The sequence below is a fragment of the Aethalodelphis obliquidens genome, unplaced genomic scaffold, assembly GCF_003676395.1.
Source record: "Aethalodelphis obliquidens isolate GAN/ISIS:26980383/991018 unplaced genomic scaffold, ASM367639v1 scaffold4, whole genome shotgun sequence".
Classification (NCBI taxonomy): Eukaryota; Metazoa; Chordata; class Mammalia; order Artiodactyla; family Delphinidae; genus Aethalodelphis; species Aethalodelphis obliquidens.
The window spans coordinates 81,936,796-81,961,153 of NW_020837948.1; the positions used below are offsets into that span (position 1 = coordinate 81,936,796).

The 24,358-nt window shown below is 41.9% G+C and overlaps 1 protein-coding gene across 2 annotated transcripts in view; it reads right to left on the bottom strand.

Annotated features, from left to right (window-relative positions):
* The window catches only part of GHR (growth hormone receptor), a 284,952-nt gene that overhangs the window by 25,425 nt on the left and 235,169 nt on the right, over positions 1–24,358 (bottom strand). For both annotated transcript variants that reach the window (XM_027101187.1, XM_027101185.1), the window contains 2 exons: positions 9,826–9,955; positions 2,900–3,072 (listed from right to left, as the gene is read on the bottom strand). In XM_027101187.1, the coding sequence (XP_026956988.1) occupies positions 2,900–3,072; positions 9,826–9,955 (303 nt within the window). The remainder of the gene's footprint in view (positions 1–2,899; positions 3,073–9,825; positions 9,956–24,358) is intronic.

Consider the following 24,358-nt stretch of genomic DNA (forward strand, 5'->3'; position numbering starts at 1 on the left):
CTCCGCGGCATGTGGGATCTTCCCGGACCGGGGCACGAAGCCGTGTCTCCTGCATCGGCAGGCGGACTCTCAACCACTGCGCCACCAGGGAAGCCCCTGGACTCATCTTTTTTTTCACCATCCCACATTCTGTCAGCTGTACTTTCAAGATATTCCCCAAATCCACCCACTTCTCATCAGCTGAATGGCTCTAACCTGGTCCTAGCCATTATCATTTTTTTGGTTGTTGTTGTTGCTGCATTAGCCTCCCAACTAGTCTCTTCCTGTGGTCCTTGTCCCCCTTCAGTCTATTCTCAACACAGCCCTCAATACTGTGGACATGGTGGTCATCTTAAGTTAGGTCATATCACTCATCATTTAAAGCCTTCCAAAGGCTTCCTATCTCACTCCAGATGAAAGCCAAACTCACACATGGCTTAAAGGGTACCTTAGCCTTGACCCTCTGACCTCTGGGATCTGGTCTATGACCACGCGCCTCCTCGCTCTCTGTGTATCCCCTCGCTACCCCATGCTGTTCCTTGAGAGAGCAAAGGCATGCTCCCGCTCCAGGATCTTTACCCTTCCTGTGCCCTCTTCCCTCAGGTGGACATGTGACTGTTCTCTCATTTCCTTCTTCACTCAAGTGTCGCTGTCTCGGTGAAGCCGTGTCTGATAAGGCTACCACTGCAACCTCTCCAGCATGCTTTTCTCCCTCCCGATGTTACCTCTCTTCCCAGCATGGTCTCTTTCCACCCTCACTGGGAAAATGTCCCACTAGGGCAGACGTTTTCTGTCCCCAGCACCTAGAACACTGCCTGGTCTAAGGAAGAGACTCAACGATTGGCTGAATAAACTGAATGAATGACAAATGCCTAAGTAATATATGACTTTAAATCCAAAGACGAGCCCTGTGAGGTCTAGTAGAATACATTCATAATACATGAGGAAGCTGAGGCTTGTGGCTGTCATCTTCAGATCTAGGTTCACCTCGGTTCTTTGTTGTCTCTCACTCTCAGCTCCCTCCCTACCTGCTTTCATGGTAACTCTGCCCGTCATCATCTTTTGCTTTGATTCTCACAAAGTCTTCTAATCCCCATACCTCTAGTCTGTGCTATTCCAATCTACCCTCTACACTGCAGCAAGACGAATTCCCCTGAGACAACAGTACCATGCTGTATGGCTTTGAGGTTAAGAGCATGGGCTCTGGAGCTATGCTGCTTAGGTTTGAATCTCAGCTCTGCCTACCAGCTGTCTGACCTTGAGCTAGTCATTGATCCCCTGCTTTGGGGATCAGTTTCATCACCTGTAAAATGGGGATTATAATAGAACCTATCTCACACAGTGATCATACCTGATCTATGGTAAATGCTTTGTAAGGGTTAGCAATAAATATCCTGAGGTCATTTCCCTGCTTAAGCATCCTCAAATGTACCCCTGGGCAGTAAGGTAAAGTCCAAATTCCTCTGTGGGGTACACAAGATCAATTGATGATTTCTCTGGCCAGCGAGTCAGGCCTGCCATACTGCTCCCGAGTCTGTGAACATTCTGTGCTGTTTGTCACTTTTGGAACTTAGTCGCTGTTGGAAGACACAGTCCATCTTGTATAACTGGCAACTCCTGCTGATGCTTTAAGAAGTAACTGAACTAGTCACCATCTCTGTGCAGCCCTTTCTCTACCCTCGGGCCCAGTCAATCATTCCCACCTCTGGCCACAACCTTGGCTTGCTGTGCATTCCACACACCTTGAGTCCGGCACCTATTGTGCTGTATCACAATTACTTGTTAACCTGCCTGATTTCCCTACTTGACTGCGTCTTACTTGTTCTGTAGCCAACACACCCAGCACAGGGCCCGGCTCACGGCACTTGGCAGGGACAGGGTTAGAACACGGGTCTTGACACAGTAGTCTCTCTACTACCCATTTAGCCACTAGACAGCTACATCTATTGACGTTAGGGCATATGTACGAATAGTTCCTCTAAACCGTATAATTGGGTTCTCTTTTCTGCTTGGTACAGTTTTCTCAATCTTCTCCCTCAAAGTCAGGCTATCAGATTTACTTGTTTCCATCTGCAACTTCTACCCACACTCTTTCTGTCTCTTCCAGTCTGCTGATGCCTGGGAAACCACACACAAGAACAACACATCTGAGAGAGGCTCCAAGGAATTCCTATAAGCAACAAATGAGCTTTGTGGATAGATCTGAGGCACCAACGTCAGCTACTCATGGTCCTTCTTTGATTCTTTCTATTTAGCTGTTTATACTATTATAGTATAAACATGAATATTCCAATTATGGTTGTTTGTTTTGTTTCATTTCCCCTGTGTCCACATGATGCGCAAGGGATACGCTGCTTGGAACTTTCACTTCGTTCACTGAGCTGATTACCTCCAGTGTTTGTTTTGAGATCTTATAAACATGTCTTTAAACTGATTTTGGCTGTTCTGTCCATGTAAAATTCCAGAATGATTATGCCTTGTGGTAAAGAAAATCTAGGCCTTTATTATAGCAGTGACAGAGATCAAGGCCAATGTATTTCAGTAGATCAGAATATAATAATCATACCAAATCATTAGGAGAGAAGGAATCTTAAGAGTGCGTTTGAGTTTGTCCCTTGCAGCGGCGCACAAGAATACAATCCAGCTTTAGCGACCTTTTCAAGGAAAAGACTCCATAAGACTCCTATTCTTTTCTTTACAACATTTACTGCCAGATTTCTTTCATGTTAGAGCCAACCCAAGCTCCCTCTGCCCTTTCTCTCTTGTTCACCAGCTGATCTCATGCACTGTAAAGGAGACCGCCATCCCTCTACAGAGTGCAATGACACAGTCTTCCTATTTGCATACACTTGGACTTTGCAGCCTTCCCCACTTATTTAATCTAAAGCCATGTCAAATAAAACACAAACCTGTGATTTACCTATTTCCTCAACAGAGAAACACTTTTGATCCACAGTATCACCATTGCTAGTTAGCTTGATACAGTAGGGGATCCAAATGGAGGTATAAGATGAATTAAAGTAACAGCTGTTTTCTCCAGCAGAGACATAATCGGGGCATTCTTTCCATTCTTGAGTCCATTCTTGAGTGCTCCTGAAATGGAGGGTAAAAAAGGATGAATTGTTCCCCCAAATCATGCCATAGCTTAAGCCAAAGCAAGGTGCTTGGCAGTCAGAGTCAATAAATTGGGACATGACTATGTTATGAGCAAGTATCTTAGTGGCACCATTTCCAAGAAGTAGCACATCTGTGGACTGATGATCAGTGTCTGTAGACCGATAGAAGGCCATTTGGTACTTCTGCCTATACCAAAAGCATCCCTTCATTGACTGTGTATAATGAACCAGCTCCTAAATTAAGTGATTTATTGGTAGGTACTTCATTACCCCCATTCTGCAGATGAGGGTTCTCAGGCTTACGAAGGTTTAAAAATGTTCCTTTATTAAAATACTGCAGAGAGTCAACCCCCAAACTATAGAGATTCCCAGAGAATAGCTGAGTCTTTAAACCTGGGTATTCCCCCAACTCATGGTGGAAGAAACTGAGGCAGCACACTGATGGTGTTCTGCAGGCTGAGTGACATGGAGATTTGGGTGGCCCTGAAGTGGACAATTGGCTACCGCCCTACTCTGAACTGCTGCATCCTGTGTCCATCTCCCCAAAGCTGTCCATTGTTTGGGGGGGATGGTTTCCTGTTGCCTCGAACTCCTTCCCATTCTCCTGATTTTTTTTCCTTAATTACATGAAGAGCCACGGGAACATTTCAAACATGCTGGACATCCAGGTAACCTTTAAGAAACATGGGAGTCCTAGGATTTTCCCCTCTACTCATAAAAGAGACAAAAGCCATGGACCCAGAAATTAAAAAAAATTCTCCAAACTGAGAAAGCATTTTTCTTCTCCATTTTGTAAATAGAAATGGACATTTAATTATAATATCAAAAAAAGGAAAACAAAAATGGGCTGAACTGAATCAATGTGTTTGCCAGCAGTTCCTTTTTTGGTTTCTCTACAAAGAACAAGTTCATCTTTTCCTATATCTTCGATCAGATAAGAACAAACAAAACAAGTCATGAGGGATAGATGGACACATGGAGAACACTGAAGAAATCAGAAAAGCTACATCTCCATATTTAAATTCTACCATAGAGTTATTCACCTCTATCCCAGTCTACAGAAAGCATCATTTACCCAGATGACTTAGAACAACAGCAGGATGTGTGTCGAAGAAAAAAGAGATGCCAGGAAGTTCACTGTGGGAGGACGTCAGTTTGGGGAAAGGATATTCCCTGATCAGCTGCTAAAGGGGACCTGAACAAAAATGCAGAGCAATCCAAAGATCGCTCAGACTCAAGTCCATCCCAGCAGGAACTGAGCAAACATGTGAGACAATGTGACACAGCTCTCCTCCCATTTCCCATCTGCTTGCCTGACTGAATGACTGAATTCAGCAAGCCCTCACTGGGTGTCTCCAATGCAAGCAGTATGTAAGCATGATAGCTGGCACTAGCACTATGTGGCTATAATGATTAATAAGACTTGATCACTACCTTCAGGCTAGAAGATGACTCAGAAATTACCATCCGAGTACTTTCTTTTTTTGTCTCCTTTATTCAGTATACTGATATTTCATAAGCATTGATTATACATAAAACACCGTGCCAGATATTATGCGGGATTCATGTGAATTACTCCTGCCTCAGGGGAATGACCGAGAAACTGTATTACAAAGCAGTGTGGCTAAGTGTTTACACATCGTACTCACTGGAGTTAGAAGAGGGAATGATTGCTCTGGCTGTTCATGGAAGGCTTCAAGGTGGAGGTAGTGTTTTTAGCAATCTTGAAGATGGGTACAAGTTTAACAGATGGCAATAGGGAAAGGAAGAGAGGGAACAGAAGGCAATGGAATCATTGGGAAAAACTTTCTTAAATTAGAATTGCTACTTAGGTGGGGTAATTGATTATTTACTTACTCTTCACTAGGCTATCGGCCGAGAAGGGGGTTTACAAGTCCAGGAGACATAAAGCCAGGTAATCTGTGGCTGAGGGAGAAGCGGGTAGGAATGACCTTGTGTCGGCTGAGGTGCTTGGGGCTGGCAGGCCAGACTGTGGAGGTCTGTGAGCATCACCCCAGGGGGATGGGTGCTGGGCAGCAGTGGACAGCAAGGACCCTGCAGGCTGTGGGAAGGCAGGATGAAGAGCTGGGAGAAGACACATGTTTCCTTCTTTACAGCTGTTTCCCAAGTTTGGCACTAGGAGGAAAGTTGTGTAACATCAGGGGGTCCTTGAGACAGCTGCTTGTCAGCTGTTGGAAAGAACTTGGGATTAACATGGACAGTGAACTGTTGCTTAATTTCTGGTTGAGATTCTCAGAAGCTGCATACTCTTGGATGAGAGGGAGATTCAGCTCCGAAGGGAAAATTAAGTGGGTAGAGGGTAGAAGGAAGAATCGTGTGTATTGTGCGTATGTGTTTAGAATAGGAAAAAGATAAAAAAGAACTATCGATAGGTGGGTCATTGAACTACGGTATGGTTTGTTTTATCTTGGCTTTCAAACAAAATAAGAGCACAGTAAAGAGAATGGTTTAAGAGATTGCCCAGGAAATGAGGCTTCCATATAATAGTAAAGGACATATCAAATGTATTTAGCATAATTGACAGTATTAAAGTGACTATTAAAACATTCTAGTGCTTAGCAGGTCTGGATTTGTAATAGGGAGGTTAGCTCTGTGTATTTCACACAGTTTCTCAACTTTGGCTTGTCAGCACCCTGGTCCCCATGGGGACTGTAGGAAAAACACTGTTTAGATTGTCCCCAACCCATTAGCTCCACGGAACAAACAACTTAAAGCACTTATCTTAAGCACAATAGATCCGGAAGAGCTAGTTCAAAACACAACTCCCAACCCCCTCCCTCACTAACTGAAGTTGAATTTTATTTTAAATACATATTTAACACTTCTTTTTAAACTATTAAATTTAGAGAAGAAAAAAATGGGGGCTTCCCTGGTGGCGCAGTGGTTGAGAGTCCGCCTGCCAGTGCAGGGGATGCGGGTTCGTGCCCCGGTCCGGGAAGATCCCACATGCCATGGAGCGGCTGGGCCCGTGAGCCATGGCCGCTGAGCCTGTGCTCCGCAACGGGAGAGGCCGCAACAGTGAGAGGCCTGCGTACCGCAAAAAAACAAATGGACTCACAAAACCGATGCTCTGTTGCCTGCCTTCGCTGGGTTGAATTTCTCTACAGATGACCAAAGCCCATTTATGGAAGCTACTCCCTACACTTAAGTGCTCTAGGTTTGCTCCCAGACTGGCTTGTGACATACCGGTGAGAACTATAGCAAGAGCCTATCAATAAAAATCAGAATAAAGAGCAGAAGAAATGCTTTCCACTCAAAGGTAACCAACTGGAAGAGAAAAAAAAAAAAAAAAAACAACATCATTTATGTTCTAAGGGCAACTGTTTTCATTATCTCCAGATCATGCGTTTTAGGCTTAAAATTTAACATATTCCTTAAAAAATGAAAAGAAAGTAAAACTGCTCTTTCTCCTTTCTAATTTCCCCCACCACCTTACATGGAAAAGAAACTTTCTTTTCAAAAGCTGGGGTAATTTGGGGAGGGGGTTTGGTGGGGTTGGGGGAGAGAGAATCTTTGAGACTGAGTCTTCACATGCCCACTTCTTTGAAAACAAGGCATCTGCAGGCAAAAGGCTGAGAGCAGAGCATGCTGACAGGCTCCTCTTTTTGCCAGGCCTGTGATTTGCATTCTTGCTGAGTCCCCTCCAAGCTCAGAGGCTGAATCGGGCATGGTCTCCATCACAGGGTGGCACAGACTGTTCTGAATTGGCTGCCTCTTCCCCCAGCTCACCTGGCCAGGAGCAGAGCCAGCCAAGCCTGCAGCTGCCTCTGGGCCCGTGCTCGGGGCCTGACGTGTTTAGATTCCCTTGTGCTTTAGCTACCAAGGCCAGGCCGGGAGTGCATCAGCCCCCTCCTTCTCCTCCCCGCCTCCAGTGCTCTGGCTCTGGATGACATCATGTCACAGTCTCATCTCTGTATCAGGGACGGGGAGTCATGATTCTATAGTCCCAGGAGTTGCCTGGGAACTGAATTCTAAGAAACAATGACAAGAGTCAGAAAATGCATTTGTATTTTCTGCTTTGTGTAAGTGGGTAACATGAAGGCAACACATTTGTACTCTAATTGGTGCAGTCCTGGTAATGTATATTCCTGATACTCCTAATTCCCTTAATTCTCCCCTTTCCAGAGACACCAGGCTGGGCGCTCATGTTATTTTGGCTAAGATATTCAAAATAGTTAAACGCTTATAGAGAAAACACAAAACACTGATTTTGCCAGTTTGGTAGGCCCTAATTATGAGGTTGTACTTAGGGGGTTTGAGGATGTCACAATTTCTTCCCCTGGGATCCCAAACTCTACTAGGACAATAATTGATGACATCTTTCTGCATAGATCCAAGACTTTCCCCCACCTCATCACACTTTTAGTAGCATCTCTACTGGCACAGGGCTGGCTTTGGACTAGGGATGCTGAAAAGCCTGGGCTGTGCTGAGAAGGCCTGGAGGCAAAGGTATGTGGCCCTGATGGATGAGGGTAAGGGACAAATATATATTTGTGAAGGCTGCATCCTTTTGGATCTTTTTACTCAGGTTCAAATTTGGTGAATATTAGGGTGGTGAAAATCTGTTTTCATAAAGTGGGCCCAACTGCTATTTCTCTCTTTATTTTAGTTAGTTGTGCCAGTATGAATAACTTATTTTGTTTTGATTGAGCTCTAAGCTGCTGAAGCAAAAGTATGAAAATTGAACCTACTAAATCTCTCTTCATTTAACAATAATTTCAGAGGATATTCAAAAGTGTTACCAGACATTTTCGCTTCCTTTCAAAAGTGTTACCAGACATTTTAGCTTCCTGTCCAAATGTATGTATACAAATCAGCTTTGTCAGCTGGCCCCTACCTCTCTGCAGTATCAGCCTCGCTGGGGAAAAAAGTGCATTTGGTGCCCAACCGTCTCATCTCTGTGTGCCCTTTGGGGTACATCTGAGAGACTTCTCACACACCTGGAAGGTGACTAAGGCCAGTCCTAGTTGCTAATTCAAAGTATTTATTTGCAAATTAAGCATCCAGCTCTGCATTAAAAAATGGTCTTATAGCACATCAATAATCATAAGCAGTAAAGAATCAAAAATCACTTTTGTAGCCCAGCAATCAGAATTCTATATTATTTTAAATTATTATCCCGCTACCAATAATAGGAATAGCAGCTACCATTTATTCAGTCCTTACTAGGCTTGTCACCAAGCACAGTGATAAGTGTTTTTCATGGATTAGTTAATAGAACCCTCACAAGAAGCCATGTGGCAAGGTCTATTATCTCCATTTTGCAAATGAGGCGGCTGAATTGTTGACAGACTGACTAATCTGCCCAGCACCACTCTCTGAGCGAGGGCCGGAGCCAGGCTGAAATGCGAGATGGTTGGCCCTGAGCTCATGCCCTTAACTGCCTGCTGCCTCTACCTTTCCTTTCCCCGCTCCTCTGGGGGATTGAAAGCACCATCCTTGGACAGATGACCACCACCAGATCAGGGGTCTCCACTAATCTTGCATCTTGGCAAGAAAAGAGGAAAAGAGGAGATGATAGAGTGTTTGAGCCTAAAATTTTAAAAGCAAAAAGGTACAACATGAGAGTAAACAGAAATGGAAATCGTGCCAGGTGAGGAGGGGTAAGAAATAAACGACTCGGGTGGTGATCACGTTGGAAGATCTTTGTTTCACTCTTCCCGTTATTTTATAGGACCATCAGTAAAAATGGAAGAGACAAGTATCACAGTCCCTCACTGAATGAAACTAATTTAACAGGGACACAGTCTATTTTCTACATAGGAACCAGTCTTTTAAAACACACATCTTTAAAAAAACCCCTATGGCTTCCCACCACAGAGAAAGTAGGCTGCACCATGGCCTGCAAGGCTCGTCTCAGTCTGGCCCTGCTAACCCTCTGACTTCTCCCCCATTACTCTCCCTGTCTTCCACCTTGTACCATCCGGCCTCCTGCTTTCTTCCTACCTGCCACATTGGCCTCAGGGCCTTTGCACTTGCAATTTCCTCTGTCTGGACAGTCTTTCCCCCAGATACTCACATGGCCTCTCTCACCTCATTTACGTCTCCGCTATAATGCACCACAGAGAGGCCTCCGATGACCTCCTCATTTAAGATGTCATCTGAGCTCCTGACATACACACACACACTCATGCACACTCACTTTGTTCACTCCCCCATATGCTCACGCACATTTACACATACAGACACTCATGCACAACCACACCCCCCCACACTCTCACACATATTCACACGTGCATACTCACCCCCCTTCCCACATTCATGCAGTCACACTTGTACCCACTTTTACACACTCACACACATTCTTGCACTCACAAACATGCTCACTCATACCTTCACACACTCTCAAGCACATGCATATATTTACACAGTGCTAACACTCTTTCTGGCTTTACTTTTCTTAACCATGTTGCCAGCTGACATTTAATTTTTTAATTAAAAAAATTTTTTGTCTGTCTTCCCCCACTGGAAACAAATCTCCATGAGACCAGGGACTTTATCTTTTTGTAATCACTACTGTAGCTCCAGGGCCTAAAACAGTACCCAACATAGAGTAAGGGCTTAATTAATATCTTTGAATAAATGAATGGGTGAATGCACTTAGGTCATCAAAATAGGTTATTTCCGTTCCTACCCCTGCATGTCACTCAATACGTTTTAATGAGAAAGTCCGTAGAAGAGAAAAGTCAGAAAGGCACGAAGCCTGCACCTTCTGATATAGAACAGCTGTATGGATCCTGGGCTCTGTAAACCGTGATGAACCCCATCTGTCCAGTGGCATGAAAAAGTCTCTAGTTCAGGTGAACGGCACTTGGTGAATTTAGGCTTCCCGGAAGAATCTGCAGAATAAAAAGAAAAGGCAAGGCATGATATCGGGAGGGTAACAGATGGTCCTAATGAGACACATACTTAAAGCGGTCAAGAACAAGCACTTCTTCTAGATATGCTGTTTCCTTGGGTCACAGCTACAGAACTGCTGGCTGCCAGTTATTTCTCTGTCAGTCCCGATTCCAGGGACAAACCATTTTGTCTTTATTTCCGACATTATTTCTTGGGGCCTGTTTAAGAAACCAGAGCTAGAGATGAGGATTTGGGCACAGGTAGTTTATTTGGAGGGTGACCCCAGGAAAGGGAAAGAGGGACGTAGGGAAGGGAAAACAGCTAACAAAGTGTCTGCTCTTCGGCTCGTGCCCATAGTGGCTGACAGGGGTCCAACCCCACAGAGGTCCCTCTGAGAAGCTGTGAAAAGTGTGCCTTCCCTGTGTCCTCGACAATGATGGGAGCCCAGGGCGTTTATCCACCAACTCCCATCGGTGGAGGGCTGCCCTGGAGGTGTTAATGCCACTGAACTTCTAGGCTGTACCTGCCCATGGGCTGAGGGTCCGCACCTGACTTCTGAGAAACCTAGGCAGGCACCCGAAGTGTGCCCAGCAATGTGCATGGTGGCAGCTGCCCACCATGGATGGCTGCGTTGGGCCCCAGAGAACCACAGAGGCTTTTCTCTTTTTACAGATGTTTGATAAAGTCACTAATGTTTGCATTCTTTTAAAAGATTCAGCCAGTAAACTCATTAAATAGGTATCATTAAATAGATACCTACTTTCAACAACTTGTGCATATATATACGTGTCAATTCTAATTTGGGAAGTGGAGAAAGACTCCTGTGTGTTCGGATATTAGCCAAGCTCCTCTGCATCTATGAAAACTGCAGCTATGAATGTGCAGCAGGTCTGAGGTAAAACTAATTTCTGTTTATCAATTTTCATTATTCTTCTGACTTCCATGGCCATTTTGGAGACTGTGGTCAATGTTTATGAACCCACTCAGAGCACTGAAGCACTGGAGCCTGTGTAATCGATTACAAATGAAAAAGGTGTATGTTTCTTTAGGCAAGCAACTATTATACAGTAGAGTTCCTGGAAAAGTTCCTTTTTCTATTAGCTGAAGCACTGGAAGTATTATCTTTTAGATCCTTCCAGAAAATCAGTGCTAAATAAACCACATTTAAACCACAACTAACATGTTTTAAAGCCTGCAGGGTTGAGGGGAGGATTGCACATTCTGACTGTTTTTTTGAACAGAATGTGAGAAGAGGAAATACACCAGATTTCCAATTGAGAGATTTGTGATGTAGTCTCAGCTCTGATACTATGTAGCCTTGAACGTCTCAAGTCATTTGGACCTCAGTTTTCTCAATAGAGAGGCTGGAATAGATGAGATCCAAGGTACTTTACAACTTCACTTTTACAATTAAGTGACATATACAACCACTAATAAAAATCTACAGAATCAAAACATAATTTTGGCATTGGCGCCCAAACCACCAGAGAACACCAGATGCAAACACCATCCAGGTTCCTATACTCCCTGTGCAATGAGCCTGCCACATAATGGCAAGAATAATAAACCTCATATGAAAACTTGAAACATGAAGGGAAAAAAAAAAACTTTGCTAGCTGGGGGAAAAACAACTTAAAAAAGAATTAATTTGAAACACATTTTGCTTGCTTAAACTTACTATCCTTGTTTATTCTGTTTCCTTTTAACTCCAGATATATAGAAAGCCCCATATTGTCCTGCATTCTAAGTAAGAAATAGGAAATTCATGGTTGTGGTGCTAATGTGATGAAATACGTGCCCACAGAGGAATCCCGATGTAGGCGCAGTGCAGCAAAGCTACTTTTTTAATGTCTGTCTTTCACTGCCTGCCTTCCTTTCCCTATCTTCCTTTCTTTCTCCTTCCTTGCACCCTCCTTCTCTCCTTCCTTCCTTCTTTCTTTTATGGCTGGGTATGTGCTGCTAGGTGCTGTAGCAGACAGCCTCTCAGATGGCCCCAAGGATCCCTGCCTCCTTCAATCCTCCTTGAAGGATCCCTATCCACAACCTTGAATATTTCCTCCCCTTGAGTAACTTGCCTCGAACCTATGGAATATGATAGCATTGAGGGGATGTCACACCTGTGATTAGGTTACAAAGGATTGTGACTTCTGTCTTGCTAGCTGACTTAGTCTGTTGCTGAAGCAAGCTGCCATGTTAGTGAGGACCACAGGGCAAAGAATGGAGAGTGGCCTCTGGTCCACAACCAGCAAGACGTTGAGGCCCTCAGTCTAACAACCCTCCAAGAACTGAGTCCTGGGAAACAACCATGAAAGTGAGCATGGAAGCCGATCCTTCCCCATTTCAGACTTCGGATGAGACCACGGCCCTTGCTGGTACTTTGAGTGCAGCCTTGTGAGAGAATCTGAGGCAGAGGACCCAGCTGATGGATTAATTTGGAGGATGGATAGGGAAAAATATTACCCATAGTAAATATCTGAAGGCTGTTGATATATTGATATAATAAACAAATTCAGTATATATCAGAACTTCAGAGCTGTGTTTAAGAATGACATAAACTACTTTTCTTAGCGAATGAATATGTCACAGTGAGTGTGGGAAAGTGGGTAACTTCTCTTCTGGAGGCAAGAAGAACTGTAATACAACTGCTGCTTCTCTCTTGCTCAGACACCTCCTGCTTCAGCTGTTATCACTGTGGCTGAAGACATTCAACCTTCCTCAAGTCCAGTTCCTTTGAGTCATGCTCAGGTTTCCCAAGTCTGAGAGGTGCTGGCCTAACCTTAAAATGAGCACCTGTCTATTTGATCTGAAAATCCCAGTAGAAACTTGTTTTGTGTTTCACTATGAAGGCAATAAATGGTTATCATACACTCTGAGGTCCTCTCTGATGAGCCACACACAGTCATTTCTAGACTAGAAATACTTCCTACTCTCTTGTGATGTTTTTTTAGCCTAAACCTACAGACAGAGTAGTACACTCTTAAAAACATCTCTTAAAAGAATGTTTCAATGGACAAGTGAAGCCACCTTTGGCCCTAAAGTAATTCTTAGAGAAATGAGTATTCCATTCAAGTGGTCCCACATCCTGAAGAAATGTTAATGTGTTAACACTGATCAGCATTCAAAAATCTTGACCATAACCTTGGGATTCACTTTTATTCTCTCTCTGGAGCTTTCATTTTGAAAATAAGGATTGTAGTGACATATTTACTTTGTTATCATTACTGTGTTTCATACATCATGCTACATATTGTTACATCATGTTGAATATTTATGTAATCTCCTTTAATACTGCTAACAGTTCTAGAAGGTGGGTACTATTTCCACTTAGACATGGGTGAAACTGGAGTTCCGAGAAGTTAAGTGAGTTGCCTGTGTTTATATTGCTGTTGTTTGCAGAGGTGGGATTAAAACACAAATCCTTGTGATTTCGTCTAAACTCTCAGCACTAGTAAAAAATAGCTTTTTTGTTAGACAATTCTCTACTGCTTCTCAAGAAATTCCCAGAAAGGAAAGATGACCAGCTCAGATGTGCTCTTAACTAAACTCTCAGAAATCTGTAACCTGGCAAGCCCTAAGAGCAGCATTTCCTAACTGTGACTGCACATCGGAATCAACTGAGGAGTTTTAAGAAAATACTGATGCCTTGGTCTACTCCCAGAGGCTTGACCCAATCTGTCAGGGGTGCAGCCTGGGTATTGAGATTTTTTAAACAATAGGTAGCCCAGGTTGAGAGCCACTGATGTAGAGAAATAAAGTTATACGTAAGCACTGAAAAGTCAGCTTTCCACATTATTAGGTTCTCTGATCAGTTCTAGCAGAGCTGCAGATCAAGAGTGACCTCCTTTGAGCCAAAGGTGCAACCTCCTTTGAGCCAAATTCTGGAGGGTGTGGGAAGGATGTGAATTAATTATGACCTTAAAAGAGTAGAATAACTGTTCACAATGAACGCTTGGAGAACTAAGAGATATTTTAAATATATGTGTGAAACGATACATCTAAATGCTAAACCTGCCCAAATTTCTGATGGGCTATAAACTGGTAACAAGAACTAACTAACTAAGAATAAGTTAAACTGATATTCCTACTGAAATTATTCTCTAGAAATCTTGAAGAGAGTTTTACTAAATTCAAGTTTTGAAAAGTCAATGGAATGATGTTATGTTCAAACCTACGATGACAGAGGGACGGCATCAGAGGGGCTGGGAGGCGCCGCTGGTGGCAGCACATCACCTTTGACAGTGACCGTGCCTGATTTTGTCAGCCAGGTTGGCTGGGCCTCCTTTCCTGCCCAGTGGCTCTCCCCTTGGAGGAACATGATCTTCCTGGGCCGTACACAGACGTCGAACAGCTGTTACATACTGAGATAGTCATCTGCCTTCTTACCTTCCGTTCTCTCACCAGTCATGCTTTTCTATCCTCAACTCATGACAAAGCAGAAACAAAAGCCAAACGAAATCACATACAAGTTCCCAACGTGTGCTTGGGGGTTTGGGGTTAGAAGAGAAGGAAGAAGAGAAGCAATTGAAGTGGGAGGGGAAGGCTGGAAGGAAAGGAGCCTTTCGGAGGAAAGGACAACCTTCTTCCGAGAGCTCCAGGTCGTGGAGGGGAAGGCACTCAGCAGCCATTTGCCCTTAAATGTACAACCTCCACTGCAGCCCGTCGTGTGATTCAACTGCTGTCAACAGTCCTGGCCAGTTGTTATCACCCCTGAACAGAGAGGCTGGGGACTTAATACCTTGTGAAGAGACAACCTTGCCCTCTGACCAAAGTCTAACTGAACACAACCAGTTGAGAATTTCCTTTTGAGTTGGGCAGCATAGACAAACAGTAAGGCAAGGAAAGAAAACAAAACAATAGTCCTTAATATAATTAAGAATTAAAACTTGCAAAGACATACTAAAGAAAACAATTTTATAGAAGAGATAAATGAACTTCATAAATAAATAAATGGAATGGGCCAAGTGGTTGAACTGTATTTCTAAAATGCTACCTTTTATTTTTTTGTAAAGCCTAAATATTTCCTGGGGCTTCCTAGGGACCAGGTTCTGGACTGAGGGGCACTGCGTTTTGCACAGTGCTTGTAAACACTTAGGTGGAGGGGAAAGGACCCCTTGCCCAGCTTCCTTATGAAGAGTCCTCCCTTATGAATCTCTGCTTTGAGGCCCCACATCCTTCTCCTAAGTACACCTGTCATTTCCAAAGCACTTTTCTATTGGAAGAGCTTCAGGAATTCACTGATTCCTTTACCTTAGAGCATCTTACACCCCCTTTCACCAAAGGTCTTGTCCTTGATGGATGCTGGCCTGTCAAAATATGGTAAAAGAAATCTGTAAACTTCCTAGTTGATCACTCTTGTCAAAAGTAACTGCCTTATAGATAATATAGTGTCAAAGAACACATCTTTTAAGTCTGGTAGGCTATTTTTTTTAACCTATGGAATTGCCAAGTGGTTATGAAACTGCAACTACTTAGTGCATAAAATTATTGGCAAAAAAAGCTTTAATGTTGGAAACTGGCAAAGAATTTAATAAGTATTTTGTATTGGACAATACTGGATATAAGGAATTCACCCTCACAGTTGATTTCCTTTATGGTTCTCTGTGGAATTGAAGAAGGCACAGCTGTAAAATCTTCTGCTTAGGCACTTAGTGGCTTAGAGTTGGGAACAAGAATTCACAAGATCTCCCCTGAACTACTCATTTCTTTCTTTTTTATTATTTTAAATTAAACTCCAGTATGCTTTAAAAATGGATTCTTGGTGCATTTAAAACATTGTAAGGTTGACTAAAATAAAGGCTTAGTAAACATGTCCAGTTAATTTAAGATGAACGTCAAATCAAGTGAACTTTGCAGTGTCTTGGAAAAGTATCTGCAGCACATGTGGTCTGGCAGGGAACTTCACTGGATGCAGCCTCTACGGATAGCTCATCTGTATGGCAACGTCAGGAAATGTTGTGCATAGAGCTGTACATGCAGTTCTATTAGCATTTAAGCATTTATCTTTTCACCAAAACTTGTTTTGTTGTTTTAGTTAAGTTTTCACGGAACATTTTCATTATAAAATATATTTGCTTCTCTTCTTAAGTAGCTGCAGCTGAACATAATTAATCCTCGTCTTGAACATTCAGGGGCATTGATCAGTCATCTTTCCTTTCTTCTCCACAGCATTTATCTGGTGCATTTGGCTGACTTAGTGCTTTCATATTATTTCACTGAATTCTCTTGGACAGAATGATCATATATTTTCCTATCTGATCTAAGATTTTTCTCTCTTCTCCCATCAATTCTCTTAAAACTGTTGTGACTACTAACGGGGCTTCTTGGGTGGAAGGGTGTGGGCACTATTTTCCTTGGCGTTCTTTTCTCTGGCTAGAGGGGGGATGTGCCAAGGCAGCTCCAGCAGCCCCGAGTTCCAACAGGGTAGCCTGCTGGAAGACGGAAACAGGAGCATCACCTCAAAGACACGTACTTACTGCCCTGCAGGATAACTGACTCAGGAAACAGAACTGCCATAGTTTCATTATTCAAGAAAAAAGTATTCTGTATATCGTGGTTTTGAGATGTCAAAGAAACAATTAGCATTAAATTTAGTAAGATTTATTTTCTGTTTGGTTAAGGTAAGGGACATCCTAGATAATAATCAAATAATTAAAATATAAAGCAAGAAGATGTGGAATAATTGGAGCCTCCAGTAGGAATGTAAAGTGATACAGCCACTGTAGAAACACAGTTTAATCATCCCTCAAAAGTTAAACACAGAGTTACCACATGACCCAGCAATTCTGGTCCTAGGTAGGTACCCAAGACAATTGAAAACACAGGCTCACATAAAAACTTGTACAATTATATTCATAGCTTCATTATTCATAATAATAAAAAAGTGGAAACAACCCAAGTGTTCATCACCAGATGAGAGGATAATACACAAAATGTAGTATAATCATGTAATAGAATATTCGTCAGCCATAAAAAGAAATAAAGTATTGATACATACTACAACCTTGAAAATCTTTTATTAAGTGAAAAAAGCCAGACAAAAAAGGCCACATATTATATTATTCCATTTGAATAGAACTTCCAGAATTGACAAATCCATTAAGATAGAAAGTAGATTAGTAGTTGCTAGGGAATGAGGGGGAGGGAAATTGGGAGTCACTAGTAATAGTAGGGTTTTAGGTAGAAGTGATGGAATGTTCTTGAATTAGGTAGTGGCGATGGTTGCACAACATTGTGAATACACTAAAAGTTACTTTAAAATGGTTAAAATGGCAAACTTTATATTATGTGAATTTTATCTCAGTAATAACATGATCTAAAATGTATAAAGCAAGAAATTATACTTAACACTAAAATTTATACGTATAATTTAATTTTTATTTCTTCTTATCCTCTATTGGACAGTCATTTTTTCAATTTAAGAATCCCTATCATTAATTTAGGCACACCACTGTCATAAAATAGGGAACTGTAACTCACTGCACAAAAGACACTACTGCTTCCCTCGATCATATGAAAATGTCCTAAATGAAACTTAACCGAAGCACTTGTGAATGTCAGGTTCTTTTCAATGAGATGATCCAAATTCCTGAAAATCAGTAGCTGGCAGAGGAGCTATAGACAAAATTAACACATCATATGCTGGAATCTCCTGGGAAATTAGAAAAAAATACCAATGCCTGAGCTCTAGCCTTTGAGATTCTACTTTCATTGGTAATTTATGGAATCACCAATTTAGTTACCTGGGCATAGGATTTTTCAAAGTTCCCCAGTGATTTTGAAGTATAGCAGAATTCAAGAACCACTGACTTATATCATCTTTTCCCCTCTGAGCCCAGAAGGCATGCTGCTTGTTCCCACCGCTGGAGCCTCTTGTTTGGGTCTCCCATGCAAGTTCTTCGCCAGGAATGGGAGGAAAAAGTACATGTGGGGATATTCTCATCCAAGCCTAAAAGTACAGCCATGCTTTGCCAAAGTCAAATCTCTGTCATGAAAAACATGAACCTCCTAGAGTCTCAGGGGAGCCTTCTATCGCCAGAAGAAACCAACTGATGAATGAGCCTTTATTTTCCTTGTCTTGTAATTTTGTCGAGGTCATTTAATTCTCACTGATGATGATATAGTCTTCTATGTAATTTCATTTCTAAGGTTTGGAGTTTCAAATGCCATAAAACAGGGTCTTTTGTAATGAGCACACCAAAGCTTCTTAGATTCACAGGCACATTCAACATGCATTCATTCATTTGTTCATTTATTCAACAAACAATCATATTTGTTCATTTATTTATTTATTTTTGGCTGCCTTGGGTCTTCATTGCTGCACGCGGGCTTTCTTTTTAGTTGCAGCGAGCGGAGGGATAACTCTTCGTTGCAGTGCGCAGGCCTCTCATTAAGGTGGCTTCTCTTGTTGCGGAGCATGGGTTCTAGGTGCGTGGGCTTCAGTAGTTGTGGCACGCCAGCTCAGTAGTTGTGGCTCGCAGGCTCTTGAGCGCAAGCTCAGTAGTTGTGGCGTACCGGCTTAGTTGCTCCGTGGCATGTGGGATCTTCCCGGACCAGGGTTCGAACCCGTGTGCCCTGAATTGGCAGGCGGACTCTCAACCACTGTACCACCAGGGAGGCCCAACAAACAATCATTGAACACCTGTTTGTGTGCCAGACTTAGGCTTAACATCATCACTTGCTGAAACAGTATATTCGGTCCAAGGATGACGGCACAGCAGACAGACTATTTTATATAAAGAGGCTGGGCCAGCTCCCTGAGAGAGAATCAGCCTGGTCATTCTTTCCTAATAACTTTTGCTCTGTGTACATTTTCTTGCTTGGTGAAATTACTCCCACCACATGTTTGAATTCTTAAGTGTATATTCAGATTTTTAAAATGTTTCATGTATATATTTCTATTTCCATTAAAGAATGACCAATATGACACATGCAAAGATAAATATGGTATACACAGCCATGGCTTCCAAAATGCAATGAGAGAACATCTTTCTATAAGTACTTATACATGTTTCTCAGGAACACAGCTTGTCATGCTTGTGTGTGTGTGTGTGTATGTGTGTGTGTGTGTGTGTGTGTGTGAGTGTGTGTTAATTTTTAAAGGTATTTACTGCTGCAGTAAGGCAGCTGTGTCATACTTCATTCTTCTAAACCAAGGATTCTTAACCAGGAACGAGTTTCCTTCCCAGCAGCTGTTTGCTGGAGACATATTTGATTGTCATGGCTTGGGGAGGGATGACACGGGCATTTAGCAGGTAGAGGCCAGAGATGCTGTGAAACATTCTACAATGCACAGGACAGTCCCCACAGCAAAGAATTATCTGGTCTAAGATGTGAATAATGTCCTCTTCCAAAGAAATAATTAAAACCATTAAATTACAAAGTAGTTCTCCAAAATTCAAACATGTAGCTAGAATGAAAAAAGCTAACACAACAACTGAAATCTCTAATCTCCTCTACCACCTTGCCCATCTGAACTTTTTTTTTCTGCTCAACAAAGAAAAACATCTTGCATTTTTAAGTCCTTTGGGATTTTAAAGAGAGTTTCACATAGATATTCCATTAATCAAGAAGCATTTATGCAGCACCTATTATGTGCAAGGCACTTTTTCAGGTGTTGTGGGAATTATAAAAATAACATGACACATGGATTCTGCCTTTGAAGAACTGTAAGTAGTACAGGAAATGATACATGTGCATATGAGAAGTAGCTAACAATAAAAGGGAGCTCAAGTAAAGATAATAATTGCTTTAGGAAATCAAAGAGAGTTGTGATTACTAAGAGCTGAGGGTGGAGAGAGAGGAAGGCTTCAAAGAGGAGTGAGGAGAGAGTGATGAACTTATCCTAGTTTGCTGTGATGGAAAAAGGCTGATGACAGTCACCAACCAAATGCCACTAGGGACACATCTGTACACAAAGTCAGGTTTATTTACCTTCCTACGTGCTGAATCCGAATCTACATTCTAACAAGTTCCCAGGTTATCCGTAGGCACATTAAAGACTGAGAAGCATTGACTTAAGGCACCTGACTGCCAGCTAAGGGTTCTTTCAAACTGGACCAGTGGTTCTCATCTCCGGCTGCACATTAGAATCACTCGGGGATCTTTAACAAACTACATTCCAGAGATCTAATTTAATTAGATTAGGTGATGCCTATACAGTGTTATGTCAATTATACCTTAAAAAAAATAAACACTACTCTCAATGTATGGAGTGAAAGAAACAAAAAGGACTGGGATGATGCCTGGGCATTGGTATTTTTTTTAAATGCCCCAGGTGCTAATGGCAACCAGGGTTGATAACTACTGAATCAGAACAATGAGCTTCTGTGTTAGATTAGGATAATAAATTCCTTAAGCAAATGTATTGAAAGGCCCCTCAAATGCCGAGTCCTGTGAAAAACAAACCAAATAAGGGTTAGCAAGGCAAAGCAGCATGCATTGAATCTCCGAGGGGAACTAGGTCAACCCCCAAATAATGAGGATGTTGACTGTGTCTACGTTGGCTCTCAGCGGTGGCAGTGTGGTAGACAGCACAAGTCCCTCTGGGGGTGGTCTTCCTGGGGTCTCCCAAGAAGGTCCAGCCGTAAATTCCACTGTGTAGAGCAGAAACATATGCTTGCAGCTGTGTTTCAGGGGTTCTAAAGTTGCAGTTTTAAGCATATATGGTATTGAGAGTACAGCTGCCTTAATTGTGGGAGTCATGGAAGTTAGTGTTAGATTCTGTGCCATAGATCCTGGGAGCAGAGCCAGTTCCAGGCTCCAGGATGGCCTGTGTCAGTCCACACAGTAGAATAGCCATGGCTGCCTTTGTGGGAAACTACAACTTCTCAGCAGAACACATCATATGAAGCCCTGGCATTGCTCCTGTAGCGAATTTCCTAAGCTCTCATAGTTCTTCATTTATTCACTCTTTCTGGACTCTTCGTTGGAGAGATCTGCGGTATTTTTAGAGAGATGCTTTTCAAACTTTAATACGTATAGATATCACCTGGCAATCTTGTTAAAATGCAGATTCAGTTGGTGGGGCCTGAGATTTTTGACAAGTTCCAACATGCTACTAATGCTGCTTCTGGTGGCCACATTCTGAGGGGCAAGAATTTAGACGTGTTGTCCAACACGGTAGCCGCTAGCGTCACATGGATATCGAGTGCTTGACATGGGGTACTGCAACCAAGAAATCTAGTTTTAAATTTTATTCAATTTTAATTAATTTAAATTTAAAAGTAAAAGCAAAAAAATCTTTCCTTAAATATAACTTTGTTTCAGTAGGACTACATTTCATTTCTCTGAAAATTTAGCATCCCAAGTGTGCCGTAAATGTAAAATACACACCGGATTTTGAAGATTATGAAAAAATAATGTAAAATATCACAATACCATTTTCATTAGATTGATCACATGTTGAAATTATAATATTCTGAATATATTGGGCTAAATAAGACATATTATAAAAAATTTTTTACCTATTTCTTTACTCTTTTAATATGGTTAATAGAAAATTTTAAATTTTCTATGTAGCTGTCATATTTCTATTTGACAGTACTTGTTTAGATGGAAGAACTGATTTCAAAGGAAGAACATTTAGTTAAAAAGGAAGAATTTGGAAAATGTATTGTATCAGGCTTAAACACGGAAGACCTAAAAAAAAGTTGCTAAATTGGCAAATTGTATAAATCGAGGTATAGAGGTAACCCCCATTTCAACGAATCCATTCTCTCTGGTGCACTGGTCCTGAGAAAGCTAGAAGTTTTCACCTAGTTCATGGACACTCAAGGGCCCCTCAGCAGGAGACCCAATCTAACCTTCCTGAGCAGAGCCCCTTAATCTTTATAAAAGTTTCTCTCCTACCTTATTTCCTCTAAAACACACCCATCTCTGTTTCCAATCTTAGACCCTTGGTGGATAGGGGCAGTAGGGAGCAGTAGAAAGAGCAAGGCTTGAAGGCCAGCTGGATTTAGGTTTGAATCTCAGATGTACAACTTGCTAGAAATATTACATAAAGTTTCTAAGCCCCAGTTTTCCCCTGTGTAAAATGAAAGCAAAGTACCTGCACAGTTGCTGAAAATTAAATCAGAATATTTACGTAAAGTACCTGGCACAGGATTGATTTTCAACAAAGAACCAGCATGATTATTACAGAGAACGAACTCACCAAATTTAAAATTGCATACGAAGCTCCCATTGTTTTTATTCATGTGGATTAGTAGATCCTTACTCCTTCATCTGTTGAGTTCCAAGGATATTTTTGAAATATAACAGGGCTTTATACGTTGTAATGATTCAGCCTAAAATTATGGTGCACAATGAGAGTCTGAAACACCGAAATGGTTCACATAGAAAGATATTTAGGACTAAGCCAAATCTATGCAGAATCCACCAAAGTGGAAGCTACCTTCTTATTCACGCATCCAGGCAGTCTCAAATGCAAACCAAATTTATGTCAGAAGTAATGGGTTCTCTAGGTTCTTATGGCAGGGTTTCTCAGCCTCAGCGCTGTTGATATTCTGGACCAGCTACTTCTTTGTTGAGGGGGTTATCCTGTGCAGGATGTTTAGAACCCCGGGTGGGATGCGTAGCATCACTGCTAGTCTCCACCCACTAGATGCCAGCAGCACTCCCCTCTCCCTCAGCTGTGACTACCAAAATGTCTCTAGCTATTGCCACATGTCCCCTGGGAGAGAGAATCATCCCTGGTAAGAACCGCTGCTCTGTGGGAATGTACCACTCATTTCAGTACCTCAGTTACAAATGTCCTGATTATATTGAAATTGCATACTTACATTTAAATTGAATAATTTTTATTGCATATAAGTAAAAGGATTTTACTTAATGCATAAAAGTTCTTTCTGACTACCATTAATTGAGCTCCTACTATGTGCTAAGTTCTTGCCCTCTGTTTCTCGTCTCATCTTGACAACTCTTCTGTGAGGAATGTTGTATGAGAGTATGATAACCTTCATATTATAGGTGAGGAAGCTTAACTTCAGAAAAGGTAAATCATTTTCAGCCAAAAAAACAAACCAGTGAGTAGCAAAGCTGGGATCTGAATCCAGATTTTTCTCATTGCAAAACGGTTTTCCTCATATGCTGCACTCTTTCAGTTTTATTTGGGTTTTCTCTTTATGGTGAGGTTGCTTTTTGGCATTAGGCTTAGAGATTTATCAGCTTCTATGAGCTGTTAGATGGCTTGTAGAGACTACAGCTTAGAGATTGACTGTCCTGTACTTGGTTTGAGAAGGCCTTGTACTTCACCCTTTACCCTCATTTATATAAAGCAAATAGGAAAAGCATCCTTATAATCAGAACCATATGTATCCCTGAACAGCAGTGCCAGATCCCCTCATGGAAATGAGAAACTAATGATAGTCCCTGCCTCTGTGAAGTTTTCAGGCTGGTTGGGGAAATAAGATTTACACATATGAAATGGTCAGAAAATAAAACATTTTAGGATATACTCTAGTAGCTATAATGAACTGCATAACAAAAAGTAAGACCGGTATGAGTTACAATAGACCTAGAAACCTTCATAGAAAAGTTCTGATGGGAAAGGAGAGAGAAAAAATGGGGGTGCATTTTAGGATGTTGGTCATTTATAACAAGTATTATACTTCTAAAGTTGTCATTGTGAGATAAGAGAGGAGGTTAGATGCATATTGGGAAGTAGCTGCTTATCCACTGGTGGACAACATTCCATTGGGCAACTCTCGAGAATAAAGGGCATACAATCATGGTCCACATTTGCTTCCTTCTCTCTTCCAAGTCAAGATTTCCACTCACTTCTAACCATAACCCAAAAGATAGATAAACATATAGAAGAATTAGAGAAGCAGCACTTATTTCAGACATCAAAGAATTCTGGGAACATGACTTTGGCAATTCCAAATAGAAGAGAGTCTACATGCGGTCACATACTCTTAGAGCTGGGAGAGACCTTGACAGTCAGCTAGGCCCACCGTTTCACTTTACAGACGAAGGAAATGATGTTCAAAAAGAGAGAAATGAATCGGCCAAGGTCACACAGCTGGTAAGAAGCCAGGCTATGTGTTCCACTGCCTCCATGAAGTAAAAATCATGGTCACTAAACATGGTGGCCTCCTGATTATTATTATTATGTATTTACTTCACACCTACCAACCTCTGAAGTCCCACCACATTTCAAAGTGTCACATTTATAGAGTGAACCAAGCTTGATCCTGACCCCTAGACTCTATGACAATATTAAGACCAAGTCCAGGGTCCCAGTGACAAGAAGCATCGGTCATTGATTAGGCACTTTGAAAGCTTTTAAGAAACCAAAATGAAGAAGTATTTTAAGTACTAACATTCAACCATGTAATGAGTTCAGAATTCCATGCGTAATTAACCTACTTTATTACACTAGATGGCAGCAAATAGGTACCTAG